Genomic DNA, 20,206 nt, shown 5'->3' on the forward strand with positions numbered 1-20,206 from the left:
ATTAACAACTAAGGGAGTCAGAGTTCCACATGACTGGACATCTTACACTTCTGTACCACCATACTTCCTATTGCTCTCACAGAGATCATGGTTTTCATTCTCAAAGATTTAAGAACACCAGCCCTTCCCACTCTAGACAGAGAGAAGAGGATAGATAGATTCCTGCCTCAGGAACTCCTTCCTTCTGGTCATCTGCTTCCAACTTACCTGCATGTTCCTCAGGTACTGCTCACTGCTGGTCTGAAGGACATACCCCCTTTGACAAGTGATAGCACACTCCATGTGACCTGGACTACTGGAGGTACAATTCACCATGTCCGTATGATCGAGTAGCAATGGCACACATCTTCCCTGTTCTCCACAAGGTCGTTGAGCACAGCTGAGGATGACAGAAACAAAAGCATCTTAGGATAAGTTAAAACAGCAGCAATACACATTTTTGAAAAATACACCTAAATTGTAGAAAGATTTTCTACATAGCCTAAATGGAATTCATCACTTTGTTCTGTCTCACTGAGAACTATGAGGCATGGTAAAATTAAACCGTGACAGCTGACTTTCTGTGGCCTTCCAGGAATGTCAATGATGATCGGATGAGGTAAAATGAGTTCTTGGTGTTCTAGACAATCTCTGAAACCAATAGGCCAAGGAATGATGCTTGAAACATTAAGCAACAATATTTCTATGTCCCAATCAATTGAAAAAGACTCAAGACTAATCTCCAGGATAGAACCTGGAGATCCCCAATTTCATCAGGCATTGGCTTTTTAGATGACTGATCACGAAAAAGTCCTAGGAAGAAGGTGAGTATCAGAGATCATAGACTGATTGACATGAAAACATTCCAATTACTGGTACATATCACTAAAAAGTAGCACAAGCTAAGAAAACCTGACAGTGTGAATTGAATCCACATCACATGTTTGACATTGTGCCTGAGACTTCCAAAGATATCTCCCTAGTAGAGAATTGCTTCTTGGAGCAGTAGGACCAGTCATAAGTAGCCCGAGAGATACACAGACTCTCCAAGGTTCAAGGGATTCAGCCTTGACTATAACAGCAGCAGCAATGCTACAGAGAACAAGGCAAGAAGAGTGTAGCTCCACTGCAGTGGAAACACAGAGTTTAACTCAAGCACTAGCATCAGACTTCAGTCCCGGCTTCACCATCTGGTACTTGCACCACATAGAGAGTTATTCACACCCTAATGTTTCAGATTCTTCCCTCAGTGGAGAAGATTTATAGGGTACACATCTTACAAGATTGAGACTGTTCCAAGGTTAGCCCCTTTGCTGTCCTGCTAACAAAGGTCCAACCCTATCTCAATATGTTTCCCATTAGACCCCATTCCTTTTTATTTCTCTCACTTCCACACTTTTCTTGAGTTTAATGAGATTTCTAAAAGGAAGGCCTTCCTTCTCCAAGAAGTAACCCTTCCACACCTACTTTCTTCAAATCTCTTAGTAGAAGTATAAAAAATAAGTTCTTTCTAATAATCAATTTATTTGATTTTATTATATACACATTTTCTTGTTCTTTAATCACTTAATTCATTTACTCATCCATTTACCCACAAGGCAATTATCATTTGACTGTGTCAATCTCACAGCTGGAGTATGAGCTTCTTGAAGAGAAATACTTCTTGTCCTATTTTAAATCACCATATACTTGGCTATAGTAGATACAAAAAAATCTTGGTTAATTAAATTTATTCCTATTTTAGATACCAAAGCTAGTAAATGGAAAATGTGTTAAATCCCATGAAAGATAATTATCCAACAATAATTCAACCATTCTACCCCAATCATTCATTCACTACTAAACACAAAATGTTACAGGCCCAGATTCCTTACCATAACGGATACCATGTTAGAGGAACCATCTGACCAGCATATAGATCTCAATACCTTCTAAAATAGGAACAAAGACCTAATCCATTAAAGACCTAGTTTATAGAATCAGGATCCAGGAACGTCCCTAGATGTACTAACCTTAATTTTTGGCTTCTGAGGTTTTGCTTCCCACTAAGTGTTCTTGCTAACAAAAGTGTGTCAACCAGGGTGTGGTTTTTGTGCATAAAAGTGAGATAATGTTAAGGCTCAGCATTGCATGATTTGAGCAAATTCTCCATGCAGCTACCAGCAGGCAATACAGATCTTCTATTTGACTTTAGCATTATCCATTTGTATGGGTTATCACACAATAAAAGGACATATTCTTTGACATTGGGCTAGTATTGGTGGTATGATTGGTGGTATAGCGAAGACTGTGCCCTTAAGGAACTCACTCTAATGAGAGAGTCTAATATAATAACATATTTTCTTACCCTTGCTCTCCTTGTCAGTGATGAGAATCACTAGAGAACATAGCTATCAGTCATCATCAATGATGTACTCTGCTTGCCCTTGGTTTGTATTAGTTGTCAATGACTTTATCAGACAATTGAACAACAGTATAAGAAAGTAGAAAATAAAATGTCATCAAATATGTATATAGGTCCTACCCTAATTGAAAATTGGTTTAAAAAGCAGTAGCCCCTATAGAGGTAGATTTGATCTGACTGTGATAAATGACTACCCCTGATGCATGGGTTAAACACTATTCTAGTGACTTTCTCATTTCTTCTATGCATGCCTGAGAAGTAGAGGGTGGAAGAAGTAAAAATACATGATGTGAAGGGATCTTTTTGTTGTTTTATACCATAGCTATTACCTATGATAATATCACATCCATGCATCCCAGTGAAAGAAGAAGAAAAATAAGCTGAGGAAAGGGGATTGTTAATGAATAAGTGTGAACTCCCCAAATCCAATGCTGACCAGAAGGTATGCAATATAAAGAAGGAGGCTGTCTCTGAGTGATATTTAACATCTGGATAAGAGAGTCAAAACATGACTATCTTTGGGATGAGATCAGAATACTTCCTTCACAGCGCCAAAGAACTACGAATCTATAAGTGCTACATATTACTCATTATCAAACCACTGTATCTCCTTTAGCATATTGAGCAGGAAGGGGTAGAAAAGGGTCATTAACTCTCTGATTTACTTCAAGTGATTGCCAAGGAGCATGCAGGAAAGATCACATGCTATTTATGGTGATTCGATCTGATGAATCTACACCATGATGAAGACCAAGCAAATGCTGCGACAGGATGGAAAGTGAGCACTGTGCAGGAGCCTACTTCCATCAATATGGCTAGGACCACATTAGTTGCCAGTATTATGGGCATCTATCTAGCATGAGGAGTGAGTGCATCCAGCATTGGCAGCAGAGTGGAACTGGGGAAAAATGTAAAAATTTTATGAAGTAAGACCATGACCAGAGACAGACAGACAGAGACAGAGACAGAGATAGAGATAGAGACAGAGATAGACACAGACAGAGACAAAGACACAGACAGAGACAGACACAGACAGAGAATGAAAACCCAAACATGTTTATAAAGTGAGAAATGGTTTTTGCGGCAGCTGCTGCAAATTCTTTCACTAGCTTATATTTCCATTTACTTCCTTTTAAAGGAATTTGTTTTATGAGGACGGTGTTTGTCAGGTCGTTAGCTTCTGATGGCATCTGGTACCAATTGTGGACTTCTCTCCTTGTACCCCAGTCCCAAACCCTCTTTGGTGTTTCTCTTCCACTACAAACATTGCCTCCTGAGCAAGTTTGTTGTGTTCTATGTTCTTTCACCTTGTCACCCTCTCTTCTTTCCCAGTGAGACCCAGTCCAAGCAGCAGGAAGACAATGCTAATGACATGAATAGTTCTTCTTAGACATTCTCCAAAGGTCTCTTCTGTTCATCTCTGGAGAAGGTTAATGAAGGTGGCAAAAAGGATGCTTTGCAATGTAGAGTGGGAGGGGAAGAGAAGCTATTTATCTTGGTTTGGCATACAAGGAAACTAAAGCTGTTTGGAGACTGGCTAGAGGCCACACTTGGAGTCAGAGGAAAATCTTCATCTCCCAAGCCTCCCTCCTAGGCCAGCTTAGACCACTAGGCCCAGGGATGAGGCTGATTTCCTGCTGTTTTCTGCCCAAGTCAGGAAAGAGCAGCATTGGCTGCATGAACCAAAGGGTTCCTTACCAGAAAGGGATCCATAGAATATGTATTCGTTCATTCAAGAACTGAACAGTATTCTTTCAAATGGTGGAAAATCAAGGAGGCAGTGTTTGTCCAGGTGCTGTCTGTGAAATAGCCTAAGTGTGCCCCCTTTGGTAATGTCTTTCTCTTCCCCCTCCTTTGTGTCTCTACCTCAGGCAGGGATCTGAGGAGATCAGTCAAAGGTGACTCACAGAGTTATAGTCAAAGGGTTACATTTTTCATGACTGAATTTCAAGTCACTGAGTTCTTAGAAATCACAGCATGGACCCTGCCACCTACCCAGCATTCTGCTTTATTATTTTGTCTCTCTATTTCATGAGAAGCCTCTATCGTCTTTCTCTTGCTTCTCATTCCAAAACCCATTATGTCAAAGGGATTTAAATTGAAGCACTGAAGTCAGGAATTCCTATTAACCAATTCAACTCCAGGCTATCATCTTCTTGTATGGAATTAACTCCAAAGCCCTCCACAGTCATTCCTAACAATCTCCTACTCTATGTTTTCTCCTCAGGTAACTGGATATGCAAATGATGTCCAGAGGTGAGAAACCCCTGCTACCAAGATTCCATTAAAGATTGGTCCTCCACTCTGAGGTAGACTCTCAATTAGAACTGTGTCGCAGACTCATTTAAATAGCTTTTAAAACATGTATATTTTTAGCCCTTATCACCAAAAGGATTTTTATTCTACCAGTGGTATGATGTAAGAGTTTGTAATACTTTTAAGTTTCAAACAGTTATTGTTTTGATTTCTGAGCCTAGGGCTCACTTTGTCACCCATACTGGACTTGGCTTCACATCCTTATGATTCTCCTGCCCCTTCATCTCCATGCTGACATTACAAGCATATGCCACCAGGAGCACCTGGTTTCAAAGATTTTTACTACTCACCAAGAGTGAATCCTGTCCCATATCAATACAATATCAATACACTCTAGAGTCCAAGACTATATAGAAACAAAACTGACCCCAAAAAGAGAAATCGATTCCACTGCAGAATCACTCTGTTTTACTGTATTAAACCCAAATTATCACAGAGAAGACACAGGGTAGGCCAAAAGCATAAAGTAGTCTCCAGTTCTGACAAAAAAAACTTAAATACATTTGAAGAGGGAAAATAAATCATATGCTACTCATGAATTCATGGCTCCTTCAGAGACCATTTTATCATTACACTGATTTGACCTTCAGGAATGAATAAGATGTGCAAGGGCTAAATAAATGTCCTGGAAAGGTATTCTTAAGGCTTTACAGCCAGAACACAAGGAACTGGAGCAGCGTGAAAGCCTGGGGTAGCGGGGGATGAGGGGGAGTCATGATTTCTCCTGCACTGTGAAGAGCACTTGGTATGCCTGGACCGCTTCCATTCTGACCAGCAGATTTGGAGAAATCTGTGCCAAAAGGAGTCAAGCTCTGTGAGACGGCTTTAGAAAGAAGCTCATCCAGTGGTGAGTGACAAACACATTGAGGTTGAGACCAGATGACAGACAGCATTCTCTGCAGGTAGAGCAGCCAAACCCACTGACAAACTTGCCATGAGCTGTCCCCCATGGGATGACAAAGCAGACACCTCTTGGTAATATTTTCATTCTTAAGGGATTTCATTCTGCAGGAATGTTTTGCTAGAAACCCTGATACATGTGGAACTGGTGGCTCTTCTACCTACAGTTGGCAAAGAGGAATGGTCTGATGTCCTAGGAAAATTCTGACTCACCTTGGAAAAGTCGATGAGAATCAGTTCAGGAACCCTGTTTCCCTCATATTGGGTTAAGGAAAGTTTGTGTGCTAACTGTGGGAACACATACACCAGTTACTGTAGAAGAACTAGGCTTTGATAAAAATGGAAATAAATAGATCTGAAAGATGAATCAACCCAAAGTCCTCACTGCAGAGACAGAGAAACTAAACTCAAAATAAATGGGATAATATTCCAGAACGTTCTACAGATCTAGTATCATAATAGAAGAACCAAGAATCATTTAATTAATATTTATCCAACCCCAAGATCAGGGTAACACCAGCTCATGAATTTTCCTAAAGTTAATATCCTACCCTCACTGGGGCAGCCAGAAATGTGAGACCACAATGCTTCTCTTTTCCTCGAACAACATGGGGAGAAACTGTCTGGCATGTGTGTCACACTCTTGAAGAAAGAGCCTCGAATGGTAGAGAAAGCAGTAGACATTGTGATCTAGGCTCTGGGCTTGGTTTGCCCTGCTGACATCTGTGACCTTGGATAAGTCTCCTAACCATTCTGGCTTTCTGTCTGCAAATTTGTAAAATAACGGGGTTGAAATAGGTTCTACCAAAGGCCCTGCCAGCTTTAGCATGGTATTTAATTTCACAGATGAGGTGATGGTGGTATTGGGGTGGGAGTGCAGAAAACTCTGGAACAGACAGGATGTGGTAGGGAATGCAAGAAAGAGTTTGTCATAATCTTTCCTGCCCAGAAGAAATCTTGTGCTAAAGCCCAACTTTTTAAGTTCTTGTGTTAAATAAGTGATCGCAATGACTATATCCAAGAAGTTTGCTATGGACTAAACAGCAATCCCAGTGTGCTCCCTAGAGGGTCCCATTTAAAGTTAAATAGTAAAAGGTGATCAGATGTCTCCCACTCTGCTTTATTGATTCTTATTGAAACAAGAAGGTGTGAGCTAAGAAGGAATGTACGCATGGGATTTGACAGCCAACAGGAGTAGGATGCATGGAAAAATTTGGTGGAGACAGAGTCTTCATTAATCTTCCCACTACCATCAGCAAAACCAAATAGCGCCCATCCTTAGACATTATGTGGGTTCCCAACCTGTGTCCTACTCACCTCTGACTTCATTTGGTTTTCAAGGATAGGAACCGGATTAAAGGCAGAATACATTTCTAGCAAGAAACTACTAAGAACAAACCACTTCTGCTTTGAGGTGTTTTTTATGACAGGATCTGGAAAAAGGGAAACTGATTCAAATTCTTGGCCCCTGAAGAGTCTCATTTGACAGAAATCTTGGTAGTAGTTCTAATTATTTTCTCATATGACAGAAAAATGACCAATTCCTGAGCCCAGTAGACTTCTCCGATTCCTGCATTCTGAGAAAGTGAAGTTTGTCTCTGGTCCTATGTTAACGTCTCCCCACTCACTTCAGCTCTCCATCTTAGTCCACTAGTCCCGCCAGGCCGAGTCATTCCTTCCTAGAATGTGACCTATTTGTAAGATTAGAAGTAGACTCCGGTGGCCCCAGCACTTGGTAATTCATTTTATTCACTTCTAATTCTGGGCACAGATTTTACCATGTCTGGCCGTAACACCAGTAGTCCCATCCAAATGCCCCTGTCCTTCTAAAAAGAAACAGATTTGCATCAAATAGCCAAAAGAGCTCCCTTTGAAAAAAGCCCTGTCTTACCAAGTTCCAAACTCCATGATTTTTATGTAGATTATAAAATATGTAGAATACCAAAGAAAGAATCAAATAATCTAATCACTGACTAACATTCAGAAAGTGATTCCCAGCACCTGCCCAGAGAAGTAGAATCACCCATCTAAAATAACCACAGGATTTCTAACTAAGTCCCCTAACAATTTCGAAAGGCTGCAACTCTCTCTACATGGGGCATTCCCTAATAAGGAATGATTTACTGGAGTTCTGCAAGTGATTGCTTTCTTGATGCCTTCCCTGCCCACAATTTGTCGTTGGATAGCAATTAAATTATTAACCCAGGAGTGACAGTCATCCATGCACATGCAAAGGCTGAGCCTTGGGAATTAGGACACGTGTGAAACTAAGTGACGGACAGCTACTGACCATGTCACTACTAGACAGGAAGCTACAGGGCAAGAAGACACAAGCAGCTTAGCTTGGCTGTGACCCTTTTATAAGCTATGGGTAAATGGAGGCCAACTGCCTTGAATGGCTCATCAGTTCACAAGAAGTAGGGCACAGAACCCATGTTGAGCCCTTGAGGACTCTTACTTGGTCACTTCCACACCTTCTATAGATTCTACAACAGAAGTTTCCTATGTAACCCCAGACCTTGTTACTCTTTTATTGACATCATGTTTGTACTATTAATTACTGTGGATATTTTTTCTTTTTAGAACTATCATACTTGATGACAGTAACAACTCACTTGCTTGTAGAGGAAAGACAGAATAGAGTATCCTGAAATCATGCAGTGAAGCAAGATTGTGCATGTGACAATCTACACATTGGACTTGCTGCCACTTCAACATTCAGACTTCCTACACCTCTATGGCTATGCTGAGCAAAATCTGCAGAGGGTCAGAGGCTCATTCTAAGCAGAGCTTATGCACAAATGTGTCACCATTGTCTGTCTGGTTGGCAGGCTCGAAAGTCTACAGAACTCTGGAAATACAGCCTTGTGTTTATTCTCTGCACTTTCTCTACAGCTGCCATGAAAACGGAACATACTAACAAGACTAGTGCTGAGTCAAGTGCTATGGCACTGGTGACATTTTCAGTTCATTGTCTTTTATCTGTCAGCATAATGTACAAATGCCTGCACTAGACGATATTTTTGCAGGACTCTGATTTTGCATTGCAAAGTTCCATAGGAAATGAACGTTGTATAAGACATGCTTATTTCTGATCAATAGCTATTTTCCATTTTAAGGAGAACTTTGTGGATTGCCAAGACTTCACAAAAATAACTTTTTTAAAAATTTTTAAATTTTTTTTTCTGAGACAGGGTTTCTCTGTGTAGCTCTGACTGTCCTGGCACTTACATTGTAGACCAGGCTAGCCTCAAACTCAGAAATCACAAAAATAGCTTTTAATGGCAGACCCTCAGACAGCACGATAACCCGCTTCAGAGAGTGTTTCAAAGGCAACGTTTTGAAATTGGACTATTCTTGGTGTTGACTCCAGGCCTTCATCTCTCTTTCCTATGAGATACTTGCTAATTAGAGCCTACCTTTCCATTGAAAGTTGTCACCTAAATTCTCCTTATAACATGCCCTACCAAGAATAACCTCCTATATAGTTTTAATTTTAATTGTAATAAAAGCTATTCTAAAATAGTCTTATCTACATGCTAAATCATTTCCAGATGAGAGCCATGAGCATAATGCCTTTTACTTTTCTTCCACAGTTCCATTAGAAACGACTCATTACAAATAGCTCGCTGTGGCTCCCAGGGCAGACCGTTGTCCACGCAAGCCATTTCTCATTGTCCAGGGGACTCAGAATTTTCTCTAGTGGATTCTCATCCTTCCCTCTCATTTTATGAGCAGATCATTCTGGGAAAAGAAAGTTGGACAAGAAATCTCGGGAACAATTGAGCGGATATAATTCTTTCCTTGCTCAAAAGAAAACTGGGCAGAAACAAAAACAAATTCAATGTTAATTTGCTAAACTGCTTTGGGGAAGAAGATAATCAAATGAGTAGAAATGCAATACATATTTCATTTCTATAGTGCTTTTCCCAGCAGTAAAGGAGATCATTTCCCATCACCCTGGAGCACAAAAAGGGAAGCCTCTGCTAAAGCTAAAAGATGAGGAGCCAAGAAGTAAGCAAACAATTTAGTTCCATCCCCCCAAGCAAAGGGCAAAACCAGGGAGCCCTCTATGCCCTGCAGCTATCCACAGGGAGGGAATCCGCAGTTTCTGCACAGACGAGCAGAGAAATGGCAGGCACAGTGAAGTATTGGGATCTGATCTAGGCTGAGAAGAAAGGGCAAAGACTGGCATTTCCAATCTCAGCTTCAAATAATTGAAGGGCTCTTCTAGGAACTTAGAGAGAGCAGCATCAAATGTCCCGAGGAGCAAGGAAGCATGAAGCAGAATGATAAATGAAAGGGATAGAGTGATCCTGGTAAGACCAAATGCTGATTACAGCAGGAACAAAATGTGAAGGTACTGAGCTCAGTTTTGGCTGTCCAGCTGGATTAGGGCTCGGATGCCCTATGACTCAGTCCCTGTTCTACCAGTAACCTACTACATAGCCAAGAAGAACTACTTCTACACCCGAGTCCCTACATCACCTTAGTAGAAAACACAGCCACTTCCTCTAAAAATTCTCTGTGGATCATTGCTAGAACAAGGTTTTTGGATAAACCACTTTCCTTTTTCTGTGTCTTTTTTCTTCCCATGTCTGTGGTGCATTTATTATGAAAAGGGGACAAGGACACATGGATAATCTTTGTGAGACTTGCATTACTGTGATCAGTGGGTCTATCTTTTGTGCCATATCACAGAGAAGCCACCAAGAAGAAAGGGATCTGAGGAGGCTGGGCAACTGGTGAGAGAACCCACCACAGTGCTAACTGCTTTTCCAGAGTTGATGGACTTGATGGTAGTGGCTGTTGCTTTATCTCCTTGATTATTTATCTGAGAGACCCTACCTCAAAGGATAAAATCCCAAAGGTACAGGACTATACAAAGGTAATGAATGGGAGTTTATGTGATATACATGTACAGAAACTAGTAAGCTTCAAGTTGACTCCCAAGGTAAAAAGGGGGCAAATCAAATACATATTATTCCTTCATTAGTCATTCTTTAAAATTATCTCATTCTCAGGAGACTATAGGTAGGATGTTCTTTCCTGAATGTGATTTGCATATCCAACCTCCTCCTCCCAAAGCTAAGAGATCTTTGCAGAAGAAGGTGTGGAAAAAGTGTAAGAGCCACATGTGGTAGATGACTATAAGCAAACAGTGTTTTCTGGATGTAGCAGGGAAGCTGCACATACGGACTCATAGCAATTGTGATAGCACACAGAAAGAATATATATACATACATGTATATATATATATATATATATATATATATATATATATATATATAATAAAGACCAAATTTCAGCATGGAGATGGGAGCTGATCACAAGTCCCACCACTCATCAAGGAACTACTATCAATTGTTAGCTGCTGGGAGAGGGAGAAACAGGTTTCTCTAAGAGTATAACCTCCAGTAAGCTGGCTATACTCCAGTAAGAAGAACACTCTCCACATATCAAAAATTTGTAGGCAGCACAAACTGGTCTTGTTGGGGTTCAAAACAAAAGGACACAAAGTTGGGCGGCTGGGGGAGGGGCAGTGGATCTGGAAAGGATTGAAGGCAGGGAGTGAAAAGGATCAAAATACCTGTGAAATCACCCCCCCCCCCAAAAAAAAACAATGAAATTGTTTTTGAGAAATTTGATTCTCTTTGTTACATAAGTATGCTTAGGAAAGCATGGCAGTGTTATGAATTATATACATGTATGTGAGCATTTTCATGATAAACATACAATATTTGGATGTTTGACTTTAATTGATATATACAAACAAACATATTGTGACCTTGAGACAGAATCACACAAGTATATAATGTGTGTATTATTTCTTTGACTTAAATGTTCTGTTTAAGCCCAATTTGCTTTAATTTTAAAAAAAGCAAATACTAATTTATAGTGAAAAAGAAGATTGAGAGAAGCAAAATAGAGAGGTATTATTAGTGTTTGCAGCAATGCTTACTGCTGATTCAAAGCTAATACATACGTTAACAAAGGTGAACATATGCATGGCCACATGATCCAGAAATTTTCCACCTTAGTAACTGCACAAAGGAATTAAAGACTTACCAAAAAGGCCACACAAAAGCATGTAGAGGGCATTTATAGTAGCTTCCTTCATAATTGGCAAAAGCTGGAAGCAAATAAGATGTCCTTCAACAGGTGAATGGAGAAAGAAACTTATGATGGATACATACCCAAACAACAAACTATTACCCAGCAAGAAGACAAAATGAGCCGCTAAGACATGGGAAGATATGGAGGAAGCTTAAATGTGTAAAGAAAAGAAGCCAAAAAGAAGAGACCACAAACAACAATCCAGAAAAGAAAGGCAAATTAATGTCAGACATAGATCAGTTATCAGTGTGGGAGACAGAGATGGTCACAGGCAGGATGCTGAAAAGATAGAGAACATTTGGAAAATAAAAGTGTTCTCTGTGACACTGTGGGCATGGATTTGTGTCATGACAACTTTGTCTAGACCCATGGAAGAATGACATCTGGGGAGATGAGCTGGGGAGAAGGCTGGGAGGGTAGGGACACTTGCTATGCAAGTAGGAAGACCTGAGATCAGATCTCACACCCAAGTACTGGTAATCCCAGGGTTGAGCAGGACAGAGACCTGAGGATAACAGGGGTTTGCTGACCACTGGTCTGGCTCCAGATTCAGTGAGAGATCCCAGATTAAAGTAGAGAGGACATCCAATACCTTTCTATGGCCTTCAGGCCTACACACAGGCTTATGTAACTGCCCACATACATTCACTTATACTACAGATACCATCCTCACACATATAGACCCCATACACATAGACAAGCACACATAATCAATTAATTGAAATTTTTAAAAAGAATAACCCCCGGTATAAACTACAGCATCTGTAGGATAATCTGTGGCCATGTGGATCATCAGATGTAACAAATGGACTATTCGGATGATAGCTGTGGAGAATGGGGAATGTTATGCCTGGGGGTGGAGCTAGCGACATAATGGAAATCTTTGTACATGTCTTTCAACCTGGTTATGAATCAAAAGTTAATACAAAATAATATTCTTTAATATTAACAATGCTTTTCTGGAAGGAACGATTATTTAAACAGTTAAATCATTTTAAAAATTAGTTTTATAGTTCAATGCACATTACATTAACCTTTTCTGAAAGATTGCTTTGCGAAAATGTGGAACAATCTCATCCATCATTATGAAAAGCATCAAAATAGAGATATAATTGAAACAATAACCCAAACTATTTTTATGTTTGGATTTTTATATAGCTTCATTATTTGGGGGAAAAACAAAAAGCAAAACAAATGCTCGATATCATTGATTCCATTTCATTTTGATGAATACATCAACTCTCCCATTCAAGCCACGGAGAAGGTGGCTCTGGAACAGGTAAAGAGATACAGAGAAATGAGCTTGTAAATAAATTCTGTACAGGGGCCATTTATAAACTAGATCAGCTACTGTCAGACAGTGAAACGACCATACCATTGAGTGGGATGCTTAGGCAGTCCACCTGCCTCCCAGCAACTTGGGAATTTGTATGGCAGGGACTTCCTTTTCAAACCACTACTCTTCCAAAACTGTTTGCTGGTTTTTTTTCCTTCCTGCATTCTAACTCCTCATACAGCATTTTGGCCTAAATAGTCCAACAGGCTGAAACCACATGACTGTCACATATGACAGCCAGGATGTTCCACACCTACATACTTATAATTCTAGCGTCTATGAACACATCTGCTTAGCCCAGGTTAATACGATAGTAGGCGGTATTCCTGTTTTCTAGATTTATGCTCATGTGTAGGCCTCTGAGCATGAGTATTGTTGGGACTAGTAATTTTCTTCCTAACATCTAACACAGTGGTTCCCAATCTGTCGTTCATGACCTCTTTGGAACTTGAATGACTCTTTCACAGTGGTCACATATCAGATATTCTTCATATCAGATATTTACATTATGATTCATAACAGGAACAAAATACAGTTATGAAGTAACAATTAAACAATCTTATGGTGTGTGTGTATTTTATGAATATGAATGTTCAGGTGACAGGTAATTTTCATTGCTATCCTCTATCACTCTTTGCCCATTGCTTACAACAGATATTTACACAGAACCAGAAACTTGTCATTTTGTCTATGTTGACCAAGAAGCTCTCAAAATCTACACACAATGTTGAGGTTGTAGATACAAGGATCTACACCTGACATTTTTACGTGGGAATTCAAACACAGGCTCTCTTATGCACTGAGCCATTCCCTAAGCTCTTTAAGTTCTTTTTATTGACAAACTGTCTCACTGGATTTAAAGAAACAGATGCCTAGTATGTGCTGCCCCATGTGGTACCACACATGATGACTTCATGACAAGGAAGTAGAAGGAGCTTCCATTCAGCAGTCAGAAGCACAGAGAAGCCCCCATCAGAGAGTGTTCTAGAGTCAATGAAAACTCTGTGAAATATCACTTTCTCCTAAGTCTTCTGATGATAAGAATGTACTTTTGGCTAATCATAGCTTCAAAGAAGAATTAACTAGGCATGGTCTAGACATTTAACTAATAGAAACTGTGAGGTTTAGAATGCACTAGTATTAACTGCCATGTTTGTAGCAATACTGTTAGATAGCAATGGGAAATATACACATACATAAACAAGGCTTTAGAAGTTACACCTTCTTTTCATGGATTTCCTGTACTAGCAGAAAATTTTTTCTCAGATTTTCTCTTCTTTAAGAAGTCATATATTTTGTTTGTGTGTTTGTTTTGGCTATAGGGCCTGGGTCAAAACTTCTCATTTCCCGGGGCTGGAGAGATGGCTCAGCAGTTACAAGCACTGGCTGCTCTTCCAGAGGAAGCACCCATATGGCAGCTCAGAGTTGTTTGTAACTCCAGTTCCAGAGGATCTGATCCCTTGCACAGGCAGAGCACCAATGCACATAATAAAATAATAAATCTTAAAAAAACAAAAACAACAATAACAACAAAAACTCTGACAGTAACTTCCAATTGCCTGGATTTGTCTATAAAATTTCCCTGCTCTAGACTTTACATTTTCTAAAAGTCCCCCAAAGTCCAAAGTATCTTTATACCTTCCACTTCAATGGCCCAATCCATCAAACAGGTCCACCTACCTTCACCTCATTGAGCTGTCACTGACCTTACACCATCTCCTCAAAATAACATGACCAGTTGTGTCAATGCATCTAAAGTGTATGTCCTCTTTAATTATTGTGAGACCCGTGGAATTCCCATTACACTAACTCCAATACACTTTGAAGGAGGGTGGCAACTTTCTTGAAAGTTAGTTGGAGGGATTGGTCATTTTTTCAGTAAATCTTTTTTATTAGAAATTAAATACATGGATCCTAGTCTCAGCTTTGTTTATCTGGAATAAGGGGTCTTTTATAACATATACCTCAGTTTTTCAATGATTTCTGGCATATTGTGACATTGTGACAAAATATTGTAGCAAATATTTTGGAAAATGAATATTCCATCTCTTAATACACCTACACATGTATACATATGTTGCTGGATTTTTCAATCCTAATAAGCCCATATAAATGACACATAATCTAGATATTTTAATTACAACCCATATGTCTAGTTTGGGCAGATCTAGGATTATACTAACATATTCCCCTGCCATAAGTCCCCTTATCACTTGCTGTTTCTCCTGGCAGTTCTGGTCCATGGTGGCTTGCTCTTACTCTGTCTTCTCCTTCTCCTCCTATCCCTTCTCTCTACATGCCATCCCTTTTTAAGCCTCCAATCCCACCCTTCCCCTCCACTGCCCAATCACAGGCTCTAGTCTTTTATTGACCAGTAAAAATGGGGAAAAGGTTCAGATGGCATCACTTGTGTATGTGATGGTCTGCTCATCAGGGGCAACCACCTCTTGAGGAACTAGTATTATTAGCATTAGAATACAAGCAGCATCAGTCCAACCCACTGCATACATATGCATATCTACCAGAATGAACACACATACATGAAAGCCCGCCATGAAAAGGAATTCTATTTACAGATTGATTTGTATTATGTTTCTCAGGACGTTCCTTGAAATGAAACCATAGTTACTCTTTTTATTCTGAGTGTGGCAGTAGACATACACATACACACATTTATTGTGGGAGTCCTAAACTATCACACAAAACAAAATTGCATTTTATAAGATGATAATGAGGATCAAAACATAAATATCTGTCTATCCTTCACTTATCTACCATTTATATCCTGGGTAGATAAGAAATAAAAAAAATAACTCAGGCTGCACATGCACATCCATTTGAAAAAATAAATACCTGATTCAATTTTACATGAGAACACTTGGCCTTGATAAGTGACAAGATGAGAGAAATCTCACTGCCCCCTATCACTTTTTGTCAGTATTTATTATTTGCTTTCTATCTCACTCAAAATGTGTACTTTAAATACAAAATGAGTTAATGAAGTTTTAATCCCTTTATATTCGCCTTGAACTTACATTGAAGCCATCAAAAGATTGAAACACCCATTTCTACTTGGCTCAAGGTATTTGGAAGCTCCATTGAAAATGGTCATCATATTGAAGCCAGTAAGTTAAAGGAAATTTTATGTCAATATGAAAGATAGAGAGATGTTATTCTTGGTACTTTGCCAACTAGTACTGTGCCACTGCTCATTTGATAACCCATGCTTCTCGTGATTGCCCTACTTTGTAATAGCAGACCTGGACGAACTGTGAAAATTCTCTTTTGCTAGCAAGCATACCGTGGTGTTTTCCTCAGTAGAGAGCACACAACATAGTGTAGGATGAAGGGACTTACATCTTCCTTACTATGTGAGATCCTCTCTCTAATGCCAGTGTACTCAGTGGGGAGCAATGTGGGGCACAGTGCAGAGTGCTCACCTCACAGGACTCTGTACACCTCAGCTAGCTTCCCTACAACATTCCATGGTCCCCAGTGGGTGCACCCCATCAGGATTTGTCATTTCTCAGGGGTTACCTTTCAGAATTTCAAAAGAATCTCGATGGTATCTTTCCAATGAGTCTTAGTAGGTCCTCAGTTTGCAGTTTGGTAACAAGCTACCCTCTCCAATACTTATATGGCATTTAGGAGTTCCTGGTGTTCAGACCCATCATGTACAATTTTAGCCAGCTTCTTTAAATCCATTATACCCCATCTCTAGCTTCTGCCATGAGATACAAATCCCGTTTGAATGGGTACCATTTCCCACACTTGTTCCTTCCTTGACTATTCTGCCACCAGTCAAAACAATGATTGTTCCATTTACCCAGAGTTTTCATTATACCCCAGGAGTTAGTAACTATGTTGAACTCCCTATTTTAATCACTGCCTCCTGTCTGGACCCTAACTGACACAGAATGGTACCAGTAATAACAGTAGAAGACAGACTGACAACTCTGACAACGATTTAATTTAGGGATTGGTTTGGTTGTTCTTCTAGGCTCCAATGCCATGCTGAGTACCTTGATAACAGAAATACAGTGTGGTGCTCTGAATGAAACTATCCCACATAGGTTCATACATTGGAACACTTGGTCCCCTGTTGGTGACACTGCTTTGGGAGATTAAGGAGGTGTGGCCTTGTGGGAGAGAGTATGTTACTGGAGGTGGGCTTTGAGTGTTTAAAGACTCATACCACCTGTAGTTTATTTTCTTTTTTTCTGCTTATTGATCAAGATGTGAGCTCCCAGGACCCTATTCTTGTTGCCATGACTGGTCATAACTGCCATGCTTCTGGTACACCATCATAGACTCTTATCCCTCTGGAGCCATAAGACAAAATAAAACCACTCCTTGCTTAAGTTGCCTTCCTCATGGTGTTTTTATCACAACAACCCACAATAACTAATATATTCTCTGTGGTCTGAAACAGTATCATAGAAAAGCAAGCCTTCACTGTGATAAAATGTGAACCAAAACCCAGAATTTTGGGAACCGAAGTGGATGCTGTATGTAGGAATCCTAGACACATGGGACTAGACAAGTCACAACAACCAAAGAGGGTACATTGAACTAGAAGCTCCTTCCTTGCATGCTCAGAAAACATGGTGCTAACTGGCAAAAGATAAATATTTTTTAAAAAAACAGATGTGACTTTACAGTTCCAGCAATGAAAGTAGACATATCCAGAGGAATGAGGAGGTTTGACCACTGTACCTTCTAAGAGGAGAATGAGAAAACATAAAGATAGAGAAAGAGGGGACAGCTTCCATGTAGGATGCTCCAATTTGGTGTCATCATGTCCTCCAACAAACTCTATATTTCTTTCCATTACATGTCAAGATTCTATCAAGCATTGTCTCATATTCCTACTGAAATATCAACAGTACAGGAAAATGTGAACATCTGATTCATATCACAAACCAAAATTAGAATCATCAGAGACTTCCTCTTGGTTAAAGAATGAAGTAGAATTAAATTTGGAAACACCATTGGCAGTCAGAGCATATACTTCTTGGTGATTGTTGTGGTTGTTGTTGTATTTGTTGTTGTTGCTTTTAGGGTAGGTCTAGATAAGAACTATACTAAAGGAGAGAGACAGACATTTCTTCTTTCTTTTGTGTTTTCCTCCTACTGAAAGAAGTGAAGAGAGCTAAGGATATATCTGAGTAGCAGACACTTGCTTAACATGATCTAGGCTCTTTCAATTCCAAGCACTACAAAAACATAAAAGAAACCAGAAAAGGTTAAAATAGTTAAACAAGTCATTCTTTCTTTCTTACAAGCCCTACTTTAAAGACCAGATAACTGATCACTGCTGTCTATTAATAAGAGAGCTGTGCTCTGCCCATCATTCTCATCAACACTGTCCCCAACTCTGCTCAAAACATCAGGTAGACAAAATCATCACAGTATGTGGATGCACTGATTTGTTGGCTGCGGCCTTTGCATGCTGGGGGTGAATGGTCTAAAGACAAAAATTCTATAGCACCCTAAAGGCTATAAAGGTTTAGAAGATGCTTTTTCAGAACAGAACTTGGCATGTTTTGACATGGTACCACTGTCTTTGTAAACAATGCAATGAAGCAATGGGCCCTGGGCTTATTGGCAATGGAGATAAAGAAAGGTTGAAAATGAAAGAGAGACAAATATTTATCAAACAAATGCAAACAAAATGAAAACAGGAACGGAAATTTTAATTCCAGACAAAGTAGACTTCAAAGACAAACACAGAAGAAGCAAAAGGTTTGGCAGGAGGTAGAAGCTTAACAAAGACCAAACGCTTAGAATAAGCCACACACCTCATTATGAAACATCAAATTAGAGAGTGCTAACCCTGATGGAAAGTCAGGGATAAACAGAAAGATGGACTGTTGTCTTGAAGGTTTGTACTAATTTCTCACCCAATGTAGGACAAACAGAGACACTTGGGCAAGTTGAAGGGAGACAGTCAGGACTTTCAATGCTATCATCAACATCAACCCATGTCCTTGGAAATGGAATGCTATGTTTTATCTCCAGAGATTCAACCCTGGGGAACCTGTGGGTATGTAATCAATCATGATCAAAGGAGTTGTAGTCAATTTTTCTACTGAAGCATGTTTCTAGAAGAATAAATGCCCTGTTGTAGAAGAAGTACCCTGCTCAACAACAATTCCTGTTTATCGATAAATTCTCCTGATTTTTACCTTATGAATTTCCAAAGTCCTAATCTTTAACATTTTAATCTATTTGCATAGCCAGCATGCCAATGCCAAATCCCCCTTACATTACAAAAACATGGTTTTGTTTCCCTAAGTCATTGGCATGGTCCTATGACTTTTGGGGCCATCTGATTCTCATGCAGGTAACAAGTTAACTGGACCTTTTCTCTAAAGTAAAGAGAGAAAGAAAGAGTGTGAGGATAAGAATACTGAGTACTTATTGACTGTTAATGGCCCAAAAAAGATGACTAAAGCTCATCTTCAAGATGTATAGGTTCCTGATCAGTAGAGTAAGCTGAAAGAGTCAGAAACTGGGCAGCCATCATAAGGTGAATGAGACTAAGAGATCATCAAAGCCAACAAGTTCTCCCTCTCTACTCCCTCACATCTTCTTTTTTCTGTCTTTCCTTTCTTCTTTCTTTTTAATCCTAAAACATTGCTCCCAATGCTATAATCCTTCATTGTATCTATGCCATATTGTACCCCTAAAATCTTGGGGTCTTCTCCCAGCTTTGTCTATGACCTTGACCTCTTATCCAAATAAATAATACTGCTCTGTTTTGTAATGAAGCTTGTAAATGTAACCATATTTCTGAGTCGATGTGAAATATGCATGTCACATCTCACTATAACCAGCAATTCTCCAACTGAATGAGAGCTCATATTCAGATTATTGGAGACTTTCTGACTGAATCCCCTACTGGTCCTTCTATTGCCTTTTTAAAAAAATATTTCTCACTAACTTAATTATTGCCAAGTAAATAATACTAATGAAATTATCAGAAGCATTTGGATAAGATTTAAAATTATGAGATCATCAAGTGTGTTTGCAAGTGTGATCTTTTTTTTTTTATTTTTAATATTTTTATTACATATTTTCCTCAATTACATTTCCAATGCTATCCCAAAAGTCCCCCATAGCGCCCCCCACTTCCCTACCCACCCATTCCC

At 39.5% G+C, this 20,206-nt stretch overlaps 1 protein-coding gene across 1 annotated transcript in view; it reads right to left on the minus strand.

Moving 5' to 3' along the window:
* Window positions 1-20,206, minus strand: part of Pappa2 (pappalysin 2) — a 235,288-nt gene that overhangs the window by 75,951 nt on the left and 139,131 nt on the right. The window contains exon 14 of the mRNA XM_021175322.2: window positions 208-379. Coding sequence (XP_021030981.1) covers window positions 208-379 — 172 coding nt within the window. The remainder of the gene's footprint in view (window positions 1-207; window positions 380-20,206) is intronic.

This window comes from Mus caroli, chromosome 1 (assembly GCF_900094665.2).
Source record: "Mus caroli chromosome 1, CAROLI_EIJ_v1.1, whole genome shotgun sequence".
NCBI lineage: Eukaryota > Metazoa > Chordata > Mammalia > Rodentia > Muridae > Mus > Mus caroli.